The sequence below is a fragment of the Gambusia affinis genome, linkage group LG17 (assembly GCF_019740435.1).
Source record: "Gambusia affinis linkage group LG17, SWU_Gaff_1.0, whole genome shotgun sequence".
Taxonomy (NCBI): domain Eukaryota; kingdom Metazoa; phylum Chordata; class Actinopteri; order Cyprinodontiformes; family Poeciliidae; genus Gambusia; species Gambusia affinis.
In genome coordinates, this window is record NC_057884.1 from 2,216,072 (window position 1) to 2,242,962 (window position 26,891).

General features: G+C 41.5%; 4 protein-coding genes across 5 annotated transcripts; 2 read left to right on the top strand and 2 right to left on the bottom strand.

Annotated features, from left to right (window-relative positions):
- The first annotated feature begins 1,838 nt into the window (after positions 1-1,838).
- cldn5b (claudin 5b) lies at positions 1,839-2,909 on the top strand. The gene has a single exon (XM_044144120.1). The coding sequence runs from the start codon at positions 1,943-1,945 to the stop codon at positions 2,585-2,587; it is 645 nt and encodes a 214-aa protein (XP_044000055.1). The 5' UTR covers positions 1,839-1,942; the 3' UTR covers positions 2,588-2,909.
- A 2,001-nt stretch (positions 2,910-4,910) lies between these two features.
- On the bottom strand, positions 4,911-11,947 carry acads (acyl-CoA dehydrogenase short chain). The gene is made up of 10 exons (XM_044144118.1): positions 11,803-11,947; positions 10,315-10,475; positions 9,286-9,435; positions 9,103-9,214; positions 8,385-8,536; positions 8,125-8,295; positions 7,632-7,769; positions 7,298-7,393; positions 5,832-5,888; positions 4,911-5,751 (listed from the first exon to the last, which is right to left on the bottom strand). Exons 1-10 carry the CDS (start codon positions 11,828-11,830, stop codon positions 5,599-5,601), a joined length of 1,218 nt encoding a protein of 405 aa, XP_044000053.1. The 5' UTR covers positions 11,831-11,947; the 3' UTR covers positions 4,911-5,598.
- A 1,134-nt stretch (positions 11,948-13,081) lies between these two features.
- Positions 13,082-17,207, bottom strand: crybb1 (crystallin, beta B1). Its single transcript, XM_044144484.1, has 6 exons — positions 17,116-17,207; positions 16,634-16,777; positions 15,738-15,856; positions 15,439-15,571; positions 14,349-14,491; positions 13,082-13,471 (listed from the first exon to the last, which is right to left on the bottom strand). The coding sequence occupies exons 2-6, from the start codon at positions 16,754-16,756 to the stop codon at positions 13,294-13,296; spliced, it is 696 nt and encodes a 231-aa protein (XP_044000419.1). The 5' UTR covers positions 16,757-16,777; positions 17,116-17,207; the 3' UTR covers positions 13,082-13,293.
- A 6,174-nt stretch (positions 17,208-23,381) lies between these two features.
- Positions 23,382-25,588, top strand: cryba4 (crystallin, beta A4). Of its 2 annotated transcripts, none has more exons than XM_044144519.1 (6): positions 23,382-23,434; positions 24,071-24,114; positions 24,358-24,476; positions 24,608-24,749; positions 24,909-25,051; positions 25,182-25,588. In XM_044144519.1, the coding sequence occupies exons 2-6, from the start codon at positions 24,076-24,078 to the stop codon at positions 25,327-25,329; spliced, it is 591 nt and encodes a 196-aa protein (XP_044000454.1). In that variant the 5' UTR covers positions 23,382-23,434; positions 24,071-24,075; the 3' UTR covers positions 25,330-25,588. The 2 variants fall into 2 exon arrangements, with proteins under 2 accessions (XP_044000454.1, XP_044000455.1); XM_044144520.1 differs by lacking the exon at positions 23,382-23,434 and adding an exon at positions 23,836-23,973 and having other exon boundaries at positions 24,050-24,114.
- The last annotated feature ends 1,303 nt before the right edge of the window (positions 25,589-26,891 follow it).

The following is a 26,891-nucleotide window of genomic DNA, read 5'->3' on the forward strand; positions in this document are numbered from 1 at the left end:
AAGGGGAGGGCTGCTCTGTAAGCGTGGAAGCTGAAGCTCCAAGGAGGTGCTGCGTCTCGACGGCGGGGCTGCGTCCACCCAGGCGTTTTGCACAACAATGGTTGCCATGGAGATTAATGGATTTATCAAACATGCATGAAAGAATCAAGACAACACTCCAGGTGTGTTTTGGATGAGGGAATAACATTACAACATCATGTTCAGCTCAAAAAGTCCATTTTACATGATGCTGCCCCTTTAAGGGGCAAAATGAAAGTAGGAGAGAAACTGTCCAGTAGTCATGAGGTTTACCGTTGGTGTTGCTTGACTTATTTAACTTTTTGGCCTTCCACTGTTTCCCTCAGCCGCTCTTTCAATTCACAACTTCCTTGTGAAAAACGTCACCCAGTCACGGTCACCAGAGACACATCTACACAAACTTTGAGCAAACCTTTGTAAAATCAAGTTAAAGATCATTTATTTTAAAGCCGTGTCATTCATGTGTGGCAATCATTTCTATAAATCTCTGTGCAATGTGTCATCAAGTGGCTCTGATCTGTAATCAACCCCTGCTGCTGCTTTCCTGACCCACTTGTTAGAATATGGTCGTTTCTGTTTGGTGGGCATCACTTCCATCTGCAGGTCCAAGTTTTGGGCCAAGTGCTGATTAGAGAACAGAGACGTTATCGCTGAACCACACCTCTTCCTCCTTCCATTTTGTCTTATCTGCCTCAGAGGTCCCTCTGGGTTAGTCAATGGAAAGTCCAGCACGGTGACCCTAACCCTACTGAGTGTGTTGTTATGATTGAGACGTGTTTGTCTGAATCGGACAGAGTGAGGGCAACGCTGAGATTGTGTCCAGTAACGGCTAGCGGTGTGATTAGAGCGGGCGTGGTGCAGCTTCGTAAACATCAGACATGGAGGCACAGAAACACTCAACCGTTGCTCATTTCCACCCCTCGCATTCCATTTTTAGCCCCCCCTTTCTTTTTTTCTTTTTGTTGAAACTTTTATAAGTGAAATGTGTGATCACATTCCAAAAAAAGAAACAAACCTGCTCTGTTTTGCTGCTTGGCTTGCTCTTTATGTAGGTCAGAAAAGCAGACAGCAGAACACGTCAACATGCAGCAGTTCTTCATAAAAACTCTCAATAGCAAAATGACTAATAGTAATAATAATAATAACAATCCATTTTATTTATAAAGCCCTTTATGTCCATCCGTCGATCCATTTTCTTTCACCCTTCTCCCTGGTGGGGTCAGGAGGTGCTGGTGTCCATCTCCAGCTGTTCCGGTTGGACAGGTCGCCATTCTGTCACAGGACCTTCATGTCTCCAATTGAAATCTCAAGGGACTCATTCACACACTGATGATGTGTGGATGGTTGGAGCCACAGCTGCCCTGGGCAGGCTGACAGAATTGGCCGTCTGACCAACACCAGCAGGCAGGTTGGTGAAGAGTCTCTGCCAGGGACAGAATTCCAGGGGAAAACATGGAAGTTCCAGGAAAATTTCAGAACAAAATACGTCAGAATTCTGGGAAAAGAGTCAGAATACTTTTTTATTGCCCCTGATCTTCTTTATAAATCTAAAGCCACATTTCGTCCCTCTTACACTGGGAAGCTGTCCGGTCTCATGGGGGGTGAAAGCGGGGAGGGGGGAGGGGTGGGGCGCACCAAATCTGAACTGTAAACATTCTCCCATGTCAATATGAGCACGTGTTTGTGTGCGCGACAGACCCTGCCCTCCTCATCCTCCTCATTAGCTGACGCAAAGACGCCTCCGCTGCCGATTGGCCCAAAGTTTTACTGTTTTGTCGTTGTGTGTGTGCGTGTGTGTGAGTGTGTTTCTGATCCAATACTGAATAAAAGGCCTGAGCAGAACCTCTCCGACCAGCTGTGACCATAAAGGAGCGCAGCACGCGTCACGTCTCAGGGACCCAGCAGAACCGATACAACCAGAACCATGTTCGCCGCCTGCCTGGAGGTCCTGGGGATGATCCTATGCGTCGCCGGCTGGCTGCTGGTGATGATCGCCTGCGGGCTGCCCACCTGGAAGGTCAGCGCCTTCATCGAGGGCAACATCGTGGTGGCGCAGACCATCTGGGAGGGGCTGTGGATGTCCTGCGTGGTGCAGAGCACCGGACACATGCAGTGCAAGATCCACGACTCGGTGCTGGCGCTGGCGCAGGACCTGCAGACGGCCCGCGCCCTCACGGTCATCTCGGCCCTGCTGGGGGTCGTGGGGCTGACGGTGACGGTGGCCGGAGCGCAGTGCACCAACTGCCTCAAGGACGAGACGGTGAAGAGGAGGGTGGTGTACGCCGGCGGGGTGGTCTACATCCTCTGCGGGCTCTTCGTGCTGGTGCCCCTCTGCTGGATGGCCAACAACATCATCATGGACTTCCACAACTCGAAGGTGCCCCCCGCTCAGAAGAGGGAGATCGGGGCGTCCATCTACATCGGCTGGGCCGCCGCCGTGATGCTGTTTTTCGGCGGCACGCTGCTCTGCTGCTCCTCCCAGGGAGCCAGAAGCCCCTTCCCCATCAAACTGGCCCCCACCAAAACCATCACGGTCAGCGGCGAGTTTGAAAAGAAGCACTACGTGTAAACCCACTGGAGGACAGTTTTGTTTAGGTGACTTTTAATTGGGCAGGAGCCCGTCCAGTTTCGGGCGGTTCCGCTGACCCCGAGCTCAGAAGATCGCAGGAGAAAAGCCTGTAAAAATATGAGTGTTGTTGCCAGGAGCCTGAACTCTGAGGACCATCAGAACCAGGTCATTATAATAAGGGCTGGGATGTGGTGAGGTTCCGATCCAGTCACTGACTATAAAACTGAGCAGGTGCTGTTTTTGTCATTTTTGTACAGATTTCTTTTTCTTATAAACAATAAAGCCAAATGTACTGTATTCTATTAAAACAAATTTACATAAAGAGTCTCATGTGATATTTGAAGTATTTTTGTTTTTCTTTAGAAAATAAATCAAGTAAGAAATATGAATTATACCAATGCTCATGGAAGGCTAATGGGACAGACGCGGGGTTCTCTGATGAAAAAAGACTTCAACTCAGAAACGAAGATCTTCTCTTAAATTTCAGTGCACTTATTTAGTGGAGAGTTAAATTCAACAGGGATTGTCTTACACATAGAAATTCACGTGAAGCCTTTGTGGAAAAGAAATACTTTTTAAGATAATCAGTGTCTATGAACTTTGAATTAGTTGCATTAAAATGGAACTATAATCTGGGATGGGCACATTTCTGTTAGAACCTCTGGAGGATAGAAAGGAAACATGGCAGTCAGGCAGATGTGCATTGATTTAAAGGCAATGGCTTCAACAGGAAAAGGAAGTAATTACTGAGAGCCATCTCTACTGTCAAAGACTTTATTAAAACGTTTAAATGTAGAAACAGAAAAATGAAAAAGAAAAAAATAAATAATTAAGAGGATAGACTAAAGATTATCTGGTCACCACGGCCAGAATGTTAACTCAATAGAGGGGAAAGTAAGTCTGAGCTGCTGCAGACTTTTTAGTTTTTGGTTTGTTTATTGATTTTTTTAATACTACAAAACAATGGCAACCATTTATTAGAAACCTTTTGGACTTTACTTATGTAAAGCAATTTATGACTATATCCATTTTGATCAGATCATTTTCATGCATAGTTTCTTTTCCTGTTTAGTAATAATAAAATTTTAACAAATTTAAAAGTGTAATGTTTTTTCCCCCCCGACACATTGTGCCATTTGATAGCACAACTCTGCCTTCAGTTGTTACAAAAATGCTGTATATTAAACATGACTTAGAAGTTTGACTTTGTAATTTATTGCCTTAAAAGTGGGCATGTCTCTTTAAGAAGCTCCAGCTCCTTCCAACACTGCCTTCAGCAAGTTATCATGTCTCCTCAGTATGCCGTTGACAACCATCCTTTAGAGCGTTGGCTGAGCGGAGGTTTGTTTGACACACTCAGTGTTCCACCAGGTGTTTGCTAATGGCTGCTGGCTAGTCTGAAGGAGCTGAGAGATGAGTCTCAGCTGGAGACTGCAGCTCCAACAAGAAGCTTTGTGCAAATAGGCAGCTCTTTGAACGAGTAAGCGTTTAGGCTTACCAGAATGGTTGCCATGGGAGTCAGGAAGTTTTTCAAACATGCATGACAAAAAAAAATAGAAAAAAAAAGCCACTTCAACACCAACCAATTGAAATTTTTATTTAGAAGGGGTTCTAAAGCCTAAAATGTTCTCTAACTATCTGCTCCAAACCGAGTTTAAGCTAAAATCAACAACATCCAAATAAAATTTTATATCTTCTTCATTTTCATGTCATTGTGTTGTGCATGTCCCGGGAATGTTACACAAAGTCTGTCAAAGTGTGGATCTAAGAGTCTTTCATACGTCTGCATGTCATAAACTGACTGACCTAATAATGGATCAAAAGTTGCTTCAGCAAAGTGTCATTTTAAGAGTGTGCACACATATTGACTGATCAAGTTACATACCAAACCTTTCAGATCCATAGATAGATCTATCGAGAGATCGATTTAAACATTTTATTAAAGTTTCAACTTCAAAGATGAAGTTCTTGGGATAGCATGTGTGTGAAGACCTAAAAAATCCCTATACCACATCCTGTTAGCTAGAGGAAACCTTCAGGAACTTGGGGCCCCATAAGTGCTTGTGTAAAAGCTCCTGTTTGTATGTGAAATAAGGGAAATAAAAAGGCCTATTAAACTGAGGTTCGGCTAATCAGGTTGGCGTTTCACACGCGGTAAACAAGCAGTGCGGCTGCAGCGAACAATGCTGCCTATCGTCAGCACAATCAGCAAGGAGCCATTCCAGCATCCGGAATCTTGGCCTAGATCAGCAGTCAGAACCTTACCATGGAGTAACAGAGAGGAAAGGAGTAAACACACACACACACACACACAGACTGGAGCTGCTTCTTCCCACCATCGTTCCAAGCTCAAACCGCTGCGTTTTTATTAACACCTGCACATAATAAATTACAATCAAATATGTACATACTGAGCATTGAGAGGTGTGTGAGGCAAACACACAGTGTGTCATCACACACACCTTCAGATAATTAATCAAAACTGTTTCAATTAGAGCGTCTTTATCGCAGCAGAGAACTAAACATTCTGATGATCTGCAAGTGTGATCACAGTGTTCCTATTACACAACGGCTCCTGATGTTCGGATGCAGAAATGGGTCAAGACGCACGGTGGCTCTCTGTCGCCACCTGGTGGTCGGACCTCTGAATGGCACATGATGAACAGTGAAAAAAAAATAAAATAAAGATAAAGGATTCTGGGAAAGGTTTGGAACAGAACGTCAACATAAACCCAGAAACCTCTGCACTTAGAATATGAGATTTGGAGAAAAGATGCCCTGATTTTAGATATCTTAAGAACTGGCCATTTAAGCTCTGATTTCATTTCCAGTGTGTTTCAATCAATGCCAGAATATCTTGCTGGTTTAAAACCACCTGAATCTTCTCTTCAAGCCTCAGCTAACGTCAACAAAAAGGCCTTTACCATGGGAAAAACAAAACAAACAAAAAACAGAAACTAGAAAACTGCATTTCATCCAGGATAAAGTGTCCATTTAGTGCAGAAGAGCTCCTATGACTGGTATTCCTTCAGGATCTGACCGGCGATGACCAGCCTCTGGATCTCGCTGGTGCCCTCGTAGATCTCTGTGATGCGGGCGTCGCGGTAGTGTCTCTCGGCAGGCATGTCCGTCACGTAGCCCATCCCGCCCAGGATCTGGATGGCCTGAGTCACAACACAGAGCAATCTTTTACACCAACCACCGCTTCGGTTCCGCTCCAGTCCTCCGTTTGCCATTTTCTTACCTGATGGGAGCAGTAAGTGGCGGCCTCAGACGCCGCCAGTTTGGCCATGGCTGCTTCCTGCAGGAAAACACCAGAGAAATGTCCATCACTCAGAGATGTAACAATGATCAATTTTTTATTTGGTTCCTGTGACCTGAACTGGTTGGATCACTGAATGTGTGTTTTTTTAGTTTTTGGTTTGTTTATTGATTTTTTTAATACTACAAAACAAGACACAAGAACTACATTCAATAAACTAATCCCCAAAGTAAAGAAATCTAAATTTGATCCCATTTGTTTGTGGATTTCTTTCTTTACATCGATAAGATGTAAATTGTTTTAATCAATTACATAAATTTAAAAACTCGTTTATTTATTATTTTAAAAACATAGAAAGGTTCTGGCTGGAACCTTTGTCTTTGTGTGTTTCTGGTACGTCCCTTAAAATTAACATATATGTGGGGGTGTGCTGTGGTGGCGCAGGGGGTTAGCACACCCCACGTTTGGAGGCCCTAGTCCTCGATGCGGACGTCGCAGGTTCAACTCCCGGTCTCGACGACCTTTGCCGCATGTCTTCCCCCCCTCTCCTCGCTCTCCTTCCTGTCTGCCTACTGTCGCAAAAAATACGAGCCACTAGCACCGCAAAAACTCTTTGGAGAAAAAAAATAAATGCGACATCGTCAGTTGAAATAGCAAAGTAACAGATGACAAAGCTGCTTCTCTTGGCCCACAGTGAGTCAATCTTTGCTTTCAAAATGATTTGCTTGGATGCCGGTAAACACAAGTTGTGCTAAAAAGAGTTAGCATATTAGCAAGGCTTTTCAGGTCTGAAATAGCATCTGAATGCTAAACATGTTGCAGCAGCACAGACGTCCAACACATATTCACATTTTGCACCAATCTGATGGTTGAATAACAAAATAAAAACACTACATATCTTTGTCGTTGAGCTCATATGTGTATTTATTCAATACTTTAGCAGCAAAAATGGCTTTTGAATAGAAAATATAGCTTATTTTGTCGATAGGCTATACAGTTTTAAATTAAAATGAGTCATTCCTTTCCACTGTCACCACATGCATGCTTAGTAAAAGTGAATGTTGCAAATGTTTTGTCAGACAGAAACTCTTTACCAGTTGGGGTAATAAAGTTAATATTACCACAGAATCAAATTATTGCGTGTGAAACAGAGTTCTAACATGTTTTAATGATCAAAACTGAACTGATTCGGTAGATCAATTGAATCCATTTGTCCTGCAAAGTCCTTGAGATCTTTATAATGTAGTAAACTAACTTAAAGTGAAAAATCCTACAACATGATTCACCTGTGTCCCACTTTAGTGGAGTTATTTCTGCATCTAAACTCTTTAGGAGTTAAAGGTTGTGACATGAGAGCAAAGGACAATAAATAATGAGGAAATGTCAGACTGATGTCAGATTGAAATGTTGAGTGTGTTCCAGTCGTTGTGCAGAGACCCACAGTTTACCTTGGTGAAGGCTTTCTTTGCGTCTCGGAGGAGTGAAGCTTTCCAGGTGAGCAGGCGGGCGCTCTCTATGGCCACGGCCATGTCAGCCAGTTTAAACTGGATCAGATCAACACAGAGAAAAACAAGAGTTCATTCTGAGGGACTGGCACCCTGGAATTAAGAAACTGTATTACGATTCTGTGTTTATAAACTCCTAAACTAAACTTCTGTTTTCTCCAAAGTCCGTTTTTATCCGGTAACACTAAACTGAAATCAATCAGACTAAAAGCAGCTCTAGCTCTGTCTTTAACAGGAAGTCCAGCATGCGGTTCTGTTTGAGAGAGGCTGGTCTTGCCTGGATGGCCTGCAGCTTGCCAATGGGCGCTCCGAAGGCAGTCCTCTTGTGTGCGTAGTCGGCGGCGCAGTCCAGAGACGCCTGAGCGATGCCGAGAGCCTGGGCCGCGATGCCGATCCGCCCGCTGTCCAGGGTTTGCTGAGGGACGCACAACCGTCATGCAACTTAGCCAGGAATAAACACCACCAGACACAAACACATCTTTATTTGCACCTAAATATGCAAAGCTCCTTAAAATTAGAGAACTCCATAAAGTACTCTTTAAAATCAAAGTCAGTTTTTTTTCCTGGCAAAAATAGCATGTTAAGAAAACAACAAGGTGGGATTATCTGAATAATCAATAAATAATTTCATTCCTGTCTGATTCCTGTTAGTGTGACCTGCTTCTCTCAATCAGTAACAGTGGATGTTCAGCAGCCATCCAGCCAGTGAGCAGCAGGAGGGGCTGAATGGAAAGATTTACGACTGCAGTAGTGATGAAGCGTTAGAATACCATAGCGATTTTAAATCCGGCGCCGCGGGGCCCCAGCATGTTGTTTAGTGGGATCCTGCAGTCCTCCAGGATGATGTTTGCAGTGGATGACGCCTTGATGCCCAGCTTGTCCTCCTTTTTTCCCAGAGAGAGTCCGGGGTGCGGCATGGGGATCAGGAAAGCACTGATTCCCTGCAGACACAGACGGAGTGGGAGGAAGGTCAGGTTAGAGGGTGCTGCTTTCTCTTTGCAGACAGAAACGGGGTGTCTCACTGCCATGCCTTGTGTTTGAGCTTCTTGTCCGTGGTGGCGAACACGACTGTAGCCGAGGCATCCCAGCTGTTGGTGATCCAGGCTTTGGTTCCGTTCAGCACCCACTCCTCTCCGTCCTGATGGGCCATGGTGGAGGCAGCGCCCGCATCGCTCCCGTTTCCTGATGTTTAGGTTCACACCGTTAGATAACCCCATTACTATTGAATGACTGCTAGAACAAAGACAAAGTCATGGAAAACAGAACGTACACTGTGGTTTTAAGCTTCAGGACAAGCTATAGTAGTAATAGTCAGGTCAAAAAAAAAGAAATTCTCAAGTTATTTCAGCCTAATCCCAACATATTCTAGGGTCTGTTTTTATTAAATAAGCAAGCAGCCATGACCAGGGCATTTAAGACTAAGTACATCAATTATTTCAATTCAATAAAAAGCAACATTATTTATTTCCAAGGGAAATTAAATCTTGTCATAACTCATGTAATTCAAGAGTCTTCAAAGAGTTGCTGTGGAGAGGAAAGATTTCCAGTAGCAGACAGTCTTGCAACAAATCCAGAAAGGCTTCTGACTGAAGATTTTTGCTCAAGCAGTAAGCAATTAACCAATTAATAATATAATGATAATCGTGCGGGCTAGCTTACAGTAAAACGTGTGTCTGTGTGTTCTGCTCAGGTTCATGAATGTCCTGTTGCTAAAACAGTGTGATGCTACAAACGGTAGCTATGGTTACCTGGCTCGCTGAGGGCGAAGCAGCCCACCTTGTCTCCAGCAGTGAACGGGCTGATCCACTGCTTCTTCTGTTCCTCTGTGCCAAACTTCAGGATGGGCCCGATGTACAGAGACTGAGAATCACAGAACAGCATTAGACCAGCGCCGTCTGCCTCGCTCCTCCATGCTGATTGGTTGCTCCTACGTTGTTAACGGAGACCACCACTCCCGTGCTGGCGCAGCCTCGGCTGATTTCCTCCACGGCCAGGCTGTAAGCCAGGTAGTCCATCCCCGCTCCACCCAGCTCCTCCGGCACCTCCATGGCCATCACACCCATCGCCCCCAGCTCCTTTATCTGAACAAGCAGAACAATGGCCACCGACATCTTTCTTTCGATACAAGTCATGACACGTTCTATGCAAAACAATAGATCAGTTTAGACACAAATTCCTAGAGCATGATAATAAACCATTTGACCCCCAGCAGTTTCCTTTGGTTTTGTCACAGTTCAAATTCATTTTAATGTCAGACATTATTCACCTGCTGAATTTCAATAAGGTTTCCATAAAATCATGGCAAAAAACACAAAATCTTACCAAGTATTTCTATTATTGTCTTTTGATAAAGACATGCCAAATAACATAATTATGAACTATTAACATAATTATTCCTCTTCTGCTATATCTTATTTCACACTTGACATAAGACAAAACTAAGTAGGTTTTTAGCAAGATATGAGCTTGTTTAAAGTTAACAATTCTATTTATATAGTTTCACTGGCAGATTATTTCACTTATAACATGGGGAAAGTGTTTTGTTATAAATAAAGTTATCTGCCAGTGGAACTAGTACTTTAAATCAAGCCTTTTCTAGCATTGCTCAGTACAAAATAAGTAAAAACATGGATGATTCCGATATCGTATCGTATCGATATCGGTATACTCAAGGCTGCAAAATCTGCATTGTATTGGAAGTGAAAACATTTGATCGGTATACCTCTAAAGACAAGACAGGAACAGACATTGAGATCATACTTTCTTTAATGTGCAAGACTCGTGTTAAAAACAGTAAAATAACATTCAGTACTATTTTTCTGTTGAATCAAATCTTAATTTTTCTACTTAAACTAAAGTTTACATGTAATCAATCATTTACAAATCCTCTTGTTGTGCAGCTGTGTGTATGGGTGTGTATTTGTGTGTATGGGTGTGCATTTGTGTGTGTGTGATAGTACCTGCTTAGCAGGGTAAGCATGCTCCTTATCGAGCTTGGCAGCGATGGGGGCCAGTTCTCTGTCTGCAAAGTCTCTGCAGGTCTGCCTCAGTAACTGATGCGTCTCCGGCAGCTCGGCCAGCTGGGACAAACTGCGGCTGCCATGGAGACAGACGTCTAGAACTGAGGGACAGAGGAACACGGACAGGGATCAACACAAAGGGCTGATGCTTTTGCTAAAATGGGTAACTAAATAAAAGAGAGGAAAAAAAAAAGAGAGAAACGGTATAAAATACAATAAAATAAAATAAAAACTGAAGAAATGCAGCAAGTTATTAATAATATTTCTTTACACAAAGCATTTGAACAATATGCACTATTAAATACAATTCCAGTTATTGGTTTGCTTGATAAAAAAAAAAAAATAACACATTTCATAAAACCAGGATGTTAAATTAATTGACTGCCTATACCAGAAACTGAAGCAAACTTTTTTCTCCACTGTTGGTTCCATGAGATTAACAATAAATATTGATATATAAAAGCATAAATTAAAGGCATTTAGCAGTGAAATTGTATTATGTAATATAATGAAGTGACCTATTTTATAATGTGGGATTTGTTAAGAATTGCATTTTAGTGGTGGGGCTCTGTCTGTAAACTGAGTGATTAATTTTTAAGTACTTCTTATAATCACGTTCTCTTATATAAATAAATACCACAAAAATGGGCCAAAAATCTCAGGTCCATGATTTCTGATTTTGGCAGAGGCCGGAATATTTTTCAGTTCAGATATCAGATTAAAAACGAAGGGGTTGATGCATTTTATCTACTTTGGCTATATCTTATTTCTGTTTTAGTAGCATTTTAGGAATGTATCATGCCTGTTTTTATGACTAAGTTATATTTTAACTGACAGATTTTTGGCTTATTTTGACCCTTTTCGCCACAGACATAGTTAAAGATAATCAAACTATGGTCAACAAGGTTGCATACAATACACTACTGAGGAGACCGCACTGACCAGCAGCAGGGTCTTTAAACGCACCACTAGCTATCTAGCTAGCGTTTGCTTATTTAGGTGAAAGGTCATTTACACCATCAGTCACCTTCATCAATTAAATGACTCCGTGAATGCAACATTTAAATAGAAGCACCGGGTGCTTTGATTTCCTCTCGGTAAATAAGTCGGGAGCGGAAGCAGTTTTTGATTTTTACAGCTAAACTGAAATCGTACTTAGCCAACGAGCTAACTGAAAACACAGCTACATAACGCGCTACTTCCTTCCAATCCCAGCGGGGAGAAGAGGGAAAAATTATTTAGGTTTGTTTTCCACTGAGGTTAAACTACACAAGTTACAGATGTCATGTAATTCAAGATGCTGTTCATGCGTTCAGCCATTATACTGTTAAATAGTTCTCATTTAACAAACCCTTCTCTAACAAGATTCTCTGGTTTGTTTTAACGTTTCTCATTGGTCTTTTTTTGGCGTTGTCCTTAGAAACTCACCTTTTCTAGCTTTAAAAAGTGCCGACATGGTACCTTCCTCACGGTACAATCCCAGCTGAAAGTTTATGCAATTATGTGTTGCCTTCAGGTTTTATCGTGATCGTCATTACTGTATTAGGATGGAAGAGTATCATTCGCTGAATGAGTCGACATGGTACGATTCATATAAAAAATTTAAAATATCCAATTTAAAAAAAATTCTATATAAAAAACGAAAATTGCTTGTCCTATTCGCCTCTTAACATTTAGGATGACCTTATAGAGCTTACATTAAAAGACGTTTATATAATTTACGAGCACACCTAAAGAGGACAGAGGAAGTATGTGGACCACGTGACGAATTGCTGGATTCACTGTATCTCGTAAACAACAGACCTCACTAGAAAAACAAAGAAAAGAAGTTACACCAATCAATCTGCAGCATTTCGGAGTTTTCAAAGGTTAAAGTAGAAATACAGTCAACTCATCTCTTTCATAAACCGGAATAAAGTGGATTATTTCTTTTTAAATTTTCTGTACACGAGGCAAAATCTTAATTAGATTTTGTCTTGCAGGCTGGGTTTCATAGCTGAAGAAATGAAGACATAATTTCAAAGCTGATTTTTGTGTTGTTCATATTATCTCATTCTGACATTAACTTTCTTTGATGATTTTAAAGCATTGACGTGAATAAATTGAAGCAAAAATAATTTGAAAAAACAAATTTGTAAGGGCATGTTTTTCACTGCACTGTACATAAATGTAATACGTCAATATGTGAAGTTGACGCCCAAAATTCAAAGCAAATTTCAAAGTTTCCAGTTCCAAAGTTTGTGTTGTTACCAAAGTAACTAGCCTTGGGTGCTTGATGTACTTTGTTTTGTGTTATTTTTATGAGAAATACAAAATAATTATATTAGGAAAAAAGCAATAAATGAATCCTTTGGAATTATTTAGAACATGCTGATGAAAAATTCTGACTTGTTCAATGATAAATCAGGGGTGAATACAATTTAAACTGGTAGGATGACATAAATCTATGTCATACTCCTCTTTAGAAGAATAGATTATTCTATAATTGTCATGTTGAGTTTGTTGTCTCAACCACATAAAGTGCATCGTGCGATTAATTCTGTAAGGTCAAGAGGATCAATATTGTATTTGCCTTGACTCTGACTCTCCCGAATGTTCGACTCAGATGCCAGGGAAGAAAAATGAAAGATAGAAGCAAATGATTTATATCACAGTCTAAACACAAAACATACCACTTTTTGTAGAATAAATAAAGCTTATCCAGTCGTAAAGGGATCAAGTTTTTCACGTTTATTTTTTAGCACCATAAAAAGTCACTTAAGGATGTCCAGTGTATTGCTCTCAATCTCTCTTTCCTTTGGGATGGAGCAACGCTGTCAGAGGTCAAGGAAAGGACCAGAGAATTGGAGAAAGAAGAAGCTTGGAGAGATAAAAAGCTGAGAGAGCTACAGCAGCCCCAGGCGGTCAAGCAGGTGTGTTTCACTTGCTGGCGGTGGTGAAGGTGAAGCATCCTCTCTGGTGGAACTGCATGTCCCTGATGCGGCGCATGGACTGGATCTGGGGCTGGAAGGCGCAGAAGTCGTTGTAGTGTCTGTAGTCACCGCACTCAAACAGGTACTGGTAGCCTCTGTATCCAGGGTACTGGTAACCCACCCAGCTGAGAGACACATGGAGAGGGAGGGAGTGTTATGTGCATCCCTGTGTACTTAGCCTGCAATTGCAGGAGACGATGAGGTTCCAGAGGTCTTGTAATATGTTTTAGATCATTTTAATCTCTGTGAGTCTCTGAGAATGATTTTACAAGGTCAACTGGAGCTACTTGATCTCATTTATGATCTTGTGCAGGACTCACAGAAAGGTCAGTGGTCATGGTTGTAGTCAATACAGAGTTTGGGGAACAAGGTTTTAAGGAATTTTGTTTTCTGTCACTAAGAAGAGATGCCTTATTTGGCCTTATTGGTCATTAGTGGAGCCTAGAAGTATAGAGTTACATTTAAAGAAATTACAAAGTTATGTTTCCTGCAGAAAAGTTGCTTGGTCCTCTGTTTTGCAAACAGGTCTATTTTGGGACTTCATAATATAGTACATTGTGACTGGGGTCCTTGGTGACATTACAGCAGACACTTCATACATATATCAGGGGCTATGACTGTATCTTAAGACATTATGCAGGTCAATCAATAGATTATGAGTCTCTTTGAGAACTTTGCAGTTTTCAAGGGAATGGTTTAGGTATTTATAGCAGGTAAAAATCGCTGTCCTGAGTCGTGGTCATAAATTAAATAAACTTTTTGGAGCAATGCTGTTCATCAAGGGTCAGATTAGCAATGTTAGCAATATTTAACTTTCCATGAAGCTGGTTTTGTTGGGTTTGAAAAGGGCTCCCAAAGAGATTCTTGTGCCTTTAAGGAGGTTCTGATTGAATTAGAGCTTTAGAGTTCCCTTAAAAGGGTTAACAGGGTCAGAAGGATACTCAAAAGCTCCCCAAGGAGCTATCAATAACTATCTGCCTGACCAAATGTGTGTCCACTCACGCTCCTCCTGGCACCCTCACGCTGCCCACTCTGTCGCAGAAGCCGTGCGCCCAGAGGGTGGGCACATCATCCTCCTGAATCTCCATCTTGTTGCCCTTGAAGTCGGAGAGCTCAAACAGGCAGATCTTGTGCTCCAAGCTGTCCTGCAGAGAGGAAAACCAAAACACAGAGAGAGATTTTACTCCTGGCATTTATTCCTGACTTTGTGTCAGTGTTGTCAGTGACTCTACAGAGGGCAGTGTTGTTCTAGTTTTAGCCCTCTGGGACTGGAACTAAAGCTCACTGAGTTTCCTCAACACAGACCATCTTTACTGTAGTTGCTATTTTTAGATAACAATGTACATGTGTCAGAAATAGTTTGAATTTAAAATGAACCAAATAGGTTGTCAATGCAAATCTGCACAATGACAAGTTGTTTTCTACAAAAAAAAAAAACTAAAAAATGTGATCATTAATATTAAGCTTTTGTCCGGTTAAGGCTTTACTTCCTTCAAACAGCAGTAAATAGAATTTGGTGAACAGGGAGATATCCTGTCATGTACTATTTAAATTTAACCTAAATAAAAACACTGAAAGTCCAGCCTTTGTTCAGCCGCTCTGATCTGGTCACAGGTCTGCTCTAGAAAGAGAGACATTGAAAGCTGAGCTTTGTTCACCTCAGCATAACCTAGTTAAACCTTTTCACTTTCCACCACACCCCTAGACATCAATGGATATAGGAATCCTTTCTATACTGAAGGTTTTTCACCTTTCACTGGATATGAAATATGGCTTCAATGAAAGTCTGCGTGGGTGGTAACAGGAAGTATTGACATTTAAATTTCTATTTTTAATAGTCTTGATTATACTCCTATCTGACATTTGTTTTCATTAAAGGTGCAGTATTATGTATTTTTCAGGCACACAGTGCACAATAAAGTAACTATGTTATCTTCAGTTGTTATAAAATGCCGCTCTGTGAGGCAGAAGCTTTGAAGCGGCACCTCGGAGGCGGCACCAGGTCCACCCAGGCAACACTCCAGGTATGTTTATCATGAGGGAGTAGCAATTGACATGACACCGGCCCTTTAAGTGTGAGTGATGACAGTACCATGCGGATGGGCCTGAGGGACATGAGGCAGTCGCTGCGGTAGGAGTTGCTCCAGGTATCCCAGCGAGGATACTCTCCCTTCTCCAGGATGAACATCTCGCCACGGAAGTTGGTCTGCTCAAAGGCAACGAAGCTAGAGCGGGTGGGTGGGTTGGGGGGTGAGGGGACCGGGCACGGGGATTCAGGGATAAACACAGAGGAAGGGAGGAGGAGGACAGCAGAAAAGAGTAACACACATGAAAAAGAGAAGTACAGAGAGGTGGGAGGAGCTCAGATCACTTCTCTGTGTGGGAACTTACGGGCCGCACTCCACAATGATACTACGCACTCTATCCATGCCACGGTCACACACGTTCATACACTCATTCTGGACCTCCATCATCCTGCCCTGGAAGTTCTCCTGGTCGAACAGCATGATCTGCACAGAGGGGATGATGGAAGTGTTGAGTGGATTACAGGAGACTCAGTTTAATCCTCCCTAATCATGTAGACATGTGATATCCAACTGGAACCCAGTCTGAATAAAGTTTCACTTTTAAAGACACGCTTTTACAGCCTGAAACTAGAAATGATGTTTATCTACTGTATAAATTGCTGGGATCTTGTCCTGCTAATCATTTTATACTTTTAGTAAAGCTGGACTTTTAAAAGCTCCCCTGATCTGGAACAAACTTCCAGAAAACTGCTTATAAAACAGCTTCCTTTAAAGATACAGTGTGTAACTGTAATAAGAAGAAAATATACATGTTTTTAACATCTTTGTTCAAATCTGTAATTGACAGCGCTAAGACCCTCCTCCTGGTTCTGATTGGTTGTTTCTACTGGGAGGAGGCAGCCGAGCTTGATTCTTTTCAGACTATTTGTTTCATATACTGCAACAACATAGTGACAGTTTGAACAAACATAATATATATTTTACAAAAGTTACATACTGCAGCTTTAGGTCTGTCCACTGAAATAAAAAATTAATAACATTTCTGTTCCAGCCTCAAGTTATTCTCTTGAAAATGGTATTTTGCGCCTCACTATTTCTACATCTTCTAACAGATGTCTTCCACTCCTTACTTAATTGTTTTTCCACTCTTACATCGTCTCCAGCTGGATTCCGTCAAAAATCCCACTCAACTCTTTCTTCAGCCCGACAGAGCAAACAAAATCTAAGCTGATGTGCACTGGTGTTGCTGCGGTGACTCACTCTGTAGGATCCCATGCCAGGATCGCCGGTCTTGGTGGCCTTGCTGGTGGCAGCTGGAGCTGGGGCTCCCTTGTCCTTGGCATCAGCGCCCTGGCTGGAGGCGGACTTGGCAGTCTGAGACATGGTGAGGGGCTTCAGGAGAGTCTGAGAGTCGGATGCAGGAAGCCGAGGACGGAGCAGGGGGTGGGGGATCAAAAATACAGGTGTAAACAAACAGAATTGCGGAGGTTGATGCAAAAGAATGGGAAGAGCTCCGGAACATTAACATCATCTGGAGGGAAATGTTGGTAGAAATGTGCTTTGTTGGGATTTATTGCTGTTTATGTTCGACTCATTTGGATGCTACACTTCTGTTTGGGCCTTTCGCCTTGGCTGAGGTAGCAGGTTAGAGGGGGGGCTTGTGGGGGACGGGGAGTGGACCCTGGCTCTGGATGTGCAGCTCTGGTGCTCGGCTGTGTATGGCTGTGTCTGTGTGTCCTTACCTGCGTTAGTACAGATTGCAGTGCCGTGTGAGGGAGGCTGGCTCGTGCTGGTTCCGTCAGAGCTAGACCCAAGCTTTTATACCCTGGCAAAGGCCAAACGTATGGGCTCACGGTACAATAGAAAGCCTCGCGTCATCACAGTTGGCCTGCGCCAAAGCGGCAGGTCATCGCACAGCCTGGAAACACTGCCGGCCCCCTCTGGCCTGCCTGTAAGCATTTCACTGTCAAAGGAAAGCACTGACCCACGCAGTTTTACCCTGGGTTGGGCTGCTGGGCCTATGAGCTATAGCTGTATGTAGACACAAGGAATGCAAAGATCCAGGGGGACACAAAGAGGTAATCACCTACACAGGCTAACAACAATGCACTATATTCAATAGCCTGGGGACCCCAGAACAAAGACAGAGCATTTTAAATCACCGTCCTTTAGCTCTGACGAGCCAAAACAAGACAAAACATACTGAAAACACTTCCCACTGTAAAAATGCAAAAATAAATTGAATCTTTACTAATGTTTACATTTTAGACATTTAAGTAGTTTAAAACCAGAATAGAGGTTTTAAGCAAGAGCAGGGTTAGCAACCATCACTGTGCCTTGGGCAAATTCCAAGTCAAGGCAAACAGTTTGTTTCAACCTCCATTAAAACTGAACAGAACCTTTGTTTGGATGCACTGGCTGTTACTCTTCTGAAGGGTTACACTGATGTGTGTGTTGTCTGTTTTGTAAGACCACCTAAAGGAGTTTGTTTGGTGTTAATTTAATTGTATGGATTTTTTAAATGTAACAATCAGTTTAATTGGGGCACCCACCACTATATTGTTTCCCCAATTGTTTGGGTTGTTTGGGTCAAAAGTGCCAATATATAATTTAAGGGGGGGAAAGTTTCAAAACTATACCAGATGCTATCAGAGTGGCTTTTGAAAGAATACCTTAAGAATAAAGTTTTATTTATCTGTCTTTGTGTTGGTCCTTGGAGTTTGGCACTTTTCATAGCATCTAACAGGGAGCTGGTAATTTTGCCTCTTTGACATTTCATTTAATGGCTAGATTAAATGTTTTGTGCCCAACTTTTCAAGTATAAAACAGAGCTATGTGTTTCTTACAGATCCTGCACCAAGAACTTTTTGTATCCACTTTGACAACAATTCAAAATTATTTTCTAAATTCTTTTCATAGCTTACTGTAGGAAAATGGGATTATAAAGCAGCAAGTTGCTTTGAGTTATTTTGGTTTGATCAGAGCTCATAATCTGTCATATTTCATAAGTCATCTGGCGCCAATAGAGATGAGACCTAACAGGCTAGAAATAGTGTGTAGTGCAACATGACCAAAATAATATGCAATAAGGAGATATTAAGTTATAATTTGAACTTTTTCTGACTATTCATGCCTATAATACTGAAGTGAACTAGAAGATTTCTCAACAGATTTTGAAGGACTAGCCAAAGTGTGCATACTCAGACCAAATCAGACGTTTTTCTGGAGGGTCAGGTTGAGCAGACCTCCAGGTTGAGTCTCAAAGCTTTAACAGCATAAAATAACTAAATAGTTTATGTCTGCCTTTGTGTAATGTCATGAACATGTCCAGAGTTAGCTAAAATTACTTAAGTTAGCAAGAATTCCGTCAGTAGGATGTGCGCTATCAATAGGATGTTGACCTACAGCAACGTACTACATCTGGCATGCAAAAACAGCCATTTATAAGTTAATATTATTAGCTCAAATGCATTCAGTAACATGTCTGCTATCAAAGGGAAAATGGCAGTTGAAATGCATTCAGTAGTGGACTATCACTATCATTTTTGATTAACAAAAACTTGCTCCATTTAGTATGTAAAGTAATGTAATGCACACAAAATGAGCCAAAGAAGTGTCAGAAAGAACAGGATGTTTGAAATGGTGAAGGGACAAACCAGTGGTAGCCTAGTATTTTTCCAAACCTACAAAACAATACTTCTCCTTACTTCACTAGTCAGTGGTTTATATTAGTTGGTTATGTTCTGAGAAATTATTACTGTCTCTATTTCAAGCAAATGGTGACAACACAAAACACTGAGGAGATTTTTGTTAATAAAAACCTTTCATCAGCCGAAGATTCAAAATAACTCACTGATCAAGCTTTTATTAAAAACACCACTGTTTTAATTGAAGCTATCCCTTTCACTGATCCTTCCAGGAGTGAAATAAAGGTTGCTGCTGATCATGTTGATAATTCCAGGATTATGTCAGATGGATTACATCTGGATTATGTCACCTCCGCTGCGACAATTTCCAGTTGTGAAGCTGGATAAAAAAAATTATTTGCTAAATGCAGATTAGGTGCAAACTAATCCTGCAGTATAATCTGTATGACTCCCAAATCGTCCCATGATACCGGTGATGCTGGAGTCAGATTCATTTTATGATGTATTAGTGGGGACTGAAATGTGTTCTCACAGTGATGCTGTTTTATTCTAAATACCTGGACAAATGTTGAATTTATATTCATTTTGTAAATTTTTCAAACGCACTTTTAAAATGTAGATTTTTATTATTTGAAAATAAGTTTATTGTATATTCTTAATGGTTTGTCAAAAACAATAAACATTTCAAGACATCTCAAAAACATTAATGTCTATATTTTATTGTGAACCTGTATATCTCATCAATGTAGGTTTTAGTTTTAGTGTTCAGGTGTTCAAACCAGATGAAATAGAAGTAAACATAGATTTAGTTCTATCATGACCGAAACCGTATTTTGTTCGTCAAGATGGTATAAGAGGACAAATTTTTGATTGACATGCTTGTAGTTAATCTTTTTAAATAGTCTGGAATATACTTAATTATACTTCTTATGAATATTTTTGTGACAGTTGTAATCAGTTTCTAAGTTTCACAGTTTCACATAGTCATGTATTTTCTATGTGCGGGTGATTAAACCTAAATTTGCTTGGAGTAAAGACAGAACACCCACTGGCTCATTTTTATGGTCATTTTTAGGTGTGATGTATATTCACCATATTGGGGGCTCATCCGGGATGCCAAATTGTTTTCCCTCCACGGCTTGTATGATGAAACCATGCATGGGCCAGTCTAGAACTCCTGACTGAAGACAGCCAACACACCATGGTACTCCACCTTGGATTACTGCCTTACTGTGAAAAACAGAGGGTGAAAAAACCACAAATCCTTTGTTTAAGCTCCCTCTGGCCATTCATAAATCAACAGTTGACCATGCCATGTCCAGTGAAGATGAGATCTTACAGAGAGGAAACCATATAGGAGGCATGGATGAAACTCAGCAACATTGACATAGAGCACTGTGTTTAAAATTTACATAGGTTTGAAACACATCATGTGATGAAACCTGTCCAATGCATAGTACTGTTAAGAAGTTATGTGTGTCAGGCGATGCAAAACTACGCTGCTGTAGTTTTACTGTTTTACTGCCTGAAAGCTCCTCATAGCAACAAGCAACAAGGTAACCTATCTCAGGTCATAGTTGCTGTTACTTCCACACTTCATGTTTCTGCCTAATAATGAACAGATCTTGACTTTACCTGGCGCATATTGAATTAAATTTGTTTCACTTACAAGAGAAATACAGTTAATTATGTTGACTCCTGATCTTTTGATGACATTTGAATTTAAACGGCTCCATTAGACATGAGTAGAGATGAAACAGTCACACTTACACCTGAGAAATAAAGTCAACTCTCTTGACTTGGTTTCTAACAGTTTTTGGACTTATGAAAGAAATCTGAACATCAATAAATAAAATAAAAATGGTTTTGGTCTTACAGAAATAAATGTGCATTTTGGTTAGCTGCATCCTGTAATGTGTATTTAAAGGGGCAATATTATGTACTTCATCTCATAAATTGTTAGCTTCAGTTTGTATAAAACTGTTATATTTCAAATATGGCTTGATAGAAATTTCACTTTATAATGTACCACCTTGAAATTGGGCCTCTGTCTCTTTAAAAACTCCTGCTCTTTCTGAAACTCTGTCTTCAAGAAGTCATCACAACATGGCTCCTCCTTCGACAACATTTTTACCAGCATTGCACTGAGAAGAAGCTGGTATAATGAGTGCAGTTCTGCCAGGTGTTTGCCAATTGCTGCTGACTAGTCTGAAGGAGCACTTAGTGAGTGGTGGAGTCACAGGAGAGAACTGATTTTTAAGACAGAAACTTGGAAACTGCAGCTCTGAGGAGGAGCTGTCTTAAAGGTGGAGCTAGCTCCACCCAGGCGTTTTGCACTGCTGATTGGTTGCCATGGAAGATTAAAGGATTTCTCAAATATGCATGAAATGATCAAGACAATACTTCAGGTATGTTTTTATAACATGATGTAAAGCTCAAAAAAGTCATTTTTTCTGAATACTGCCCCTTTAAATTACACTTTGAAGTGGCCAAAATTCCTTTGGGCTCACAGGAAGGAGAGTTGTTCTTTAGGAATTTGAGTTGCTCATAAAAGAAATGCTTCTGACTTCCCTGTTTACAAGTAGCTGATTATGCAAGTACACACACACACACACCCACGCCGACACACACATACACATCCACCCACACACAAGGGCTGTTTAATCACTTTAAACAAACTGCAGTCTCCTGGTTCAACCTGTTTGAAGCCTGGGGACATGCAGTACCTGTTAAATGTATTGAAAACAGTTAGAGATGAGTCCAATCCCAAGTCTCTGACATTGTGAGATCTTCAGTTGGAGTGCTCAGTCTCTTTTTAATGCACATAAAAGTTTACAGCTGATAAGAGTGGTTTTCCAAGTAGAGTTATAATTTGATGTCCCAGAGAATCTCATAAAGGGAGTGTGACTGTAACAGGCTAACTGCTGCTTCACCAGCTGTCTGGATGGATGACTTCCTCTAGTGTATTTATATTTCTGATTGCTCTCATGTTGGACTGCAGCTGATGATATCACTGACGCTTTCAGTTTGTGAAGACACTCTGCAGTAAGAATGTTGCATTTGGAACAGAACAGAGAACGCAGCTGAAATTCTAAATTCAGTCCAGGGACGGCCAGAGGTATAACTAATCTTTGTGGTTGATTCAGACCTTGTGCTGATCTAGGAGCCCAAACAGAACTTGAATTTAAAAAGACCACTTTGATAATGGACTAGTTGTACACAGTTTTACTAAGAAAACATACGTAGTTAAGGTGTTACGATTTCTATGGGGTTTTTTTTTTGCTTTCTGTTACACCTGAATGTTTTCAATCACCTAACAACTTTTATTATCATACTGAGATAACAAAAGGCAGTTTCCAAATGACATTTCTTTTATGGTGAAAAATGTTATCCAAACCAACCTTGCCCTATTTTAAAAGCTACCACCTAAAGCCCAATAATTGTTTATTCCATCTTTGGCAGTCACAACCTGCGACAGACTGCCGACCTGTCCAGGGTGTACCCGGCCTCTCACCCAAATTGTCTCACTGGAGATAGGTACCAGCACCCCTCCCAACCCTACTAGAGAGAAGGGTGTACAGAAAATGGATGGATGGATGGATGGATGGATGGATGGATGGATGGATGGATGGATGGATGGATGGATGGATGGATGGATGGATGGATGGATGGATGGATGGATGGATGGATGGATGGATGGATGGATGGATGGATGGATGGATCAGGACATGAGACACTGCTTATCTTTTGGCCTACATCATGTCTTCAGACCGACATAGGCTAGATGTTAATTCTGCCAATTCCTTAATTGACAGAATTAAAGAATTCTGTCAAATTCAAGTGAAATTCTGCTTACCTAATGCAACATTGCTCTGGGACTGTTTTGGTCGTAATTTAAAAGCAAATACAACATGCGCTAATATATATTATTTTCATTAGAATCGATTGCAGGACAGAGGAGGACATTTCTGGCTCTGCTGATAATCTTTTACATCAAAAAACAATTTAAATGAGCAAACGACTTCCAAGAAAATTCGTTCTGAAACTTCCCCCACATGTGACCAGATTTAAAAATAAGTCAGGCAGCTTTGGGCGACATTTTTTCTCTCAGTCCTCCAACCCTTCTTGTGTCCTTTGCCCTCCGTGTTTTCTCGGCGCTCACAGACTTGTCACTCTTATATTCCTACATCTCAGTGTGGGTGATAATGTGGTGTCTGCATTTCTGTCCCTTCACAGATTAACCACGCTTTTGTCGAGTGGGTGGGGGTCAAACAGGAGGGGTCACAAAGCAAAGCCCCTCCCTGCTGCTGAGCCGGGGGTTTTAGCGTGACCCCTCATCAGGGGAGGCTTTAAAAGGGTGGGGGCGCGTGGCTCCTCTCACTCTGACAACAGGACCTAAGGGCATCAGAGCAAGGTGAGTCCCCTGTCCCTCAGACAGTCAGGGCAAGCCAGGCCAGGGTGCAACAGTTACACCTGGTATGTATTCAAACCCCTGCTTTATCCCAGCCATAAAAACAGCAGAGCTGTATGGGCCCCAGGGCCCAAAGGCCATCACCACACCCAACGGGTGAGATAAAGAGCAACGGTGGCGGTTACATCTCAATGCGTGCAACATTTTCAGGGAGGAAATGGAGAGAGAATTTGATGAACAGATAGAATGGGTGGAGGGTGGAGAGAGGGAGCCAAAAGTAGACAACAATTAATGAATGCCCACAGTTCTGGTGTTACGGTCCAGTGGACTGCGGCATCCTGACCACAGTGGAGGAGTTGTTCAGGATTTCCACACATGCAATTGCTGTATACTTGGGCCACTCAAGAAACTATCTCATTTACTTGAGGTGTAGAATGAAGTGCTGAAGTAAGGCAGGTCAGGTTTTCTCCTAATGTTCCCTCCTGAGTGACTATCTTCAAGTTTTCCAAGCTGTTGCCATGGTTTTATTTCTCTACACTCAGGTGAAAGCATGGACTCTCTCAAACTGTGTGCACTGATCTCCTGCCACACTCTTTCTTGGTAGCATTGTCAAAGTAGGTCTCTTCTTCTTTCTTCCAGACAAGATGACTCACCACTGCACCAAGTTCTCCGGCCACTGGAAGGTGAGTCCACAGGTGTTGGAGTAGGCTACGACATCACCTGGCCTTTTTCAAAACTTTATGTTATCCCAAAGATGAGATTTCCTCTGGTAGACCCAATGATTGAACAAGCAAGCAAAATGAACAGTCCCAAGTCTTAACATTGGTTGGCTAATGTGATTTTGTTTGCCTTGTGAGTTCAGGAGATAGTTTGTGATTCGGGGTCCAGAGTAGCCTCTTCATAGCCTGCCGTCGTCTCCCTCACAGATTATTGTCTATGATGAGGAGTGCTTCCAGGGCCGCCGCCACGAGTTCACCTCCGAGTGCTGCAATGTGATGGAGTTCGGCTTCGAGAGTGTGCGCTCCCTCAGGGTGGAGAGCGGAGCGTGAGTACATCTGATCGAAGAGGGCAGCACAAACTGCAGCACTGTCATAAAAGTCGATGCTGGACAGCAGAAATAGCCCTCTGAGATTTGTCTGTACTAACGGAGAGCTGCTTTCCTTTGCTTCGTCCCAGCTGGGTGGGTTATGAGCACGCCTCCTACCAGGGACAGCAGTTCATCCTGGAGAGGGGAGAGTACCCCCAGTGTGATGCTTTTGGAGGCAGCAATGCCTATCACATCGAGAGGATGACTTCCTTCAGACCTATTGCCTGTGCTGTAAGTCTCTACTTGTCAGTTGCTTAGGGGAAAGTTGTTGTCTGTAAAATTGTGACAGGTATTTGCTTTGGATGATAACGTTAGACCTGTTTGACCAGACCAACAACTTGAGCGTTTCTGTTGTTCTACTTCTCCCACCCTTTTATGCCCCCTCAACAGAACCACAGAGAGTGTCGTATGACTATCTTCGAGCGTGAGAACTTCATGGGCCGTAAGGGTGAGCTTAGTGACGATTATCCCTCCCTCCAGGCCATGGGCTGGTGCAACAACGAAGTTGGATCTTTCAGGGTCCAGTCAGGAGCGTGAGTGTTCCCAGTTACTTTCCTGTCCAGTTCTTTTTTTCCCAACCCGAATATTTATGTTCTGCTTGGATTCTTACACAACCACATCGTGGACTTACTTCCTCCTGCCCTAACCCCTCCTCCTCCACAGATTTGTCTGCTACCAGTACCCCGGTTATCGTGGCTACCAGTATATCATGGAGTGTGATCGTCACTGTGGGGAGTACAAACACTTCAGGGAGTTTGGCTCCCACTGCCAGACCCCTCAGATCCAGTCCATCCGCCGCATTCAGCAGTAACAGCCTACTCATGAAATGAACCCGATTTTCCGTTTGACCCTTCACCCTCGACCTCTTCTGGCTTCTGATGCTGAATAAACTGTTTTTCTTAAATCCTACTGATTTCCACCAGTGTATCTGGTTATCTGAGGAACACGTTCCACATTTTTGCTCATGATTTGATGAAATATGTTCACTTCTTCACCGGTCAAATGATGGTGTTCAGGGTAACTAATTGCAAAAGTGGAAAAGAGTCCAATAAAGAACCCAGTAAATGGTCTATCTTGTACTTTCTAGGTTTGGTTTTTTTGTCAAATAGAATAGCCCATTTTCATGACGGACATTATCTGAGCAGTTTTTTAACGTCCAAAACGGCTTTTCAATTATTCAGTTTGGACATTTATGAAGCAGACCTATTTAATGTTGTTTTTAGCACCTGAAAGGTTTGCGAAAATTAAAAAACTAATTGTTTCAAAATTCTTTTAATGTGTTTCTGGTATTTACAAAATGGATCAACAGAAAAATCTGACCATTTTCTCAGAGCTGACCCATCCCCCTCCTGAGTGGGGACAGAAGCAGAGTTTTATTTGGGAAACTCCTACATTCAAGATGATTAACTAATAGAGGACATGAAGAGCAGACGCATGCAGAGGATTTAGTAAGATTTAAATTTAAGATTTAAAGTAAGATTTGTTTTCATTACTTTAACTGTTAGCTTCCTTTTCAACCTTTAAGAGAGAATTGGATCCTTTTTGTATTGTAGGCTCATTTATGGTAAACCTAACTTTAAATGGAAACTTTACCTCAAGTATTTGATTTCTGCATAAGGAATCAAATGCTCTGAGGTGGCTCCCTGATGGCTTTTTGGCCCTAAAGGACAGTATGCTTTACTTTAGTACTTCAGTAAAGCATACTATCTCTGCATTTTGTGACAATAAACAAATACAAAGAAGTGTTAGCATCAGCCTTTAATAAAACACTTATCAGTCTAGAAACATACATTCCAAAGACAATTTTTGATTAAAAGGAATATTCATTTTTTCAGATCCTCAACTAATAAATAGATTAGTACTATTATTATTATTAAAATTGAATCCAAGATTAGTATTTCTTTAAGGTCCAACAGCTGTGTTTTAATGTTTCTGTATGTTATATAAGACTACAGATTAACACTACAGAATGTGTCGAATTTTTCTTACTTAACAATAGGGCTGTGGTAAGTTATTAATTTAGTAATTGAGTATTTTATCAATGATGTTTAATCAATTATTTGAATAAAAATTTTGATAAAGTAAAATATTTGTTAATACTGCCATAACAGCAGTATTATTCAACATCGGCCCAATTGTTCATATTTGAGCATCCCTAGACTTACTTTTCTGTAGTTTAGGAAGCTAACCTGAAACAATACGAGCTGACTTTTTAAGTTAACCTGGCCAAAAATTATACAAAAATCCAAAATTATATTCAATTTAATAATATACAGCCATAAATTAGTAATATTATTATTATCAATTTAATAATATAGAGAATGTGACTTTTTTTTCAATAAGTGTCACAAGGTGCACTCTGTCACCCATTTG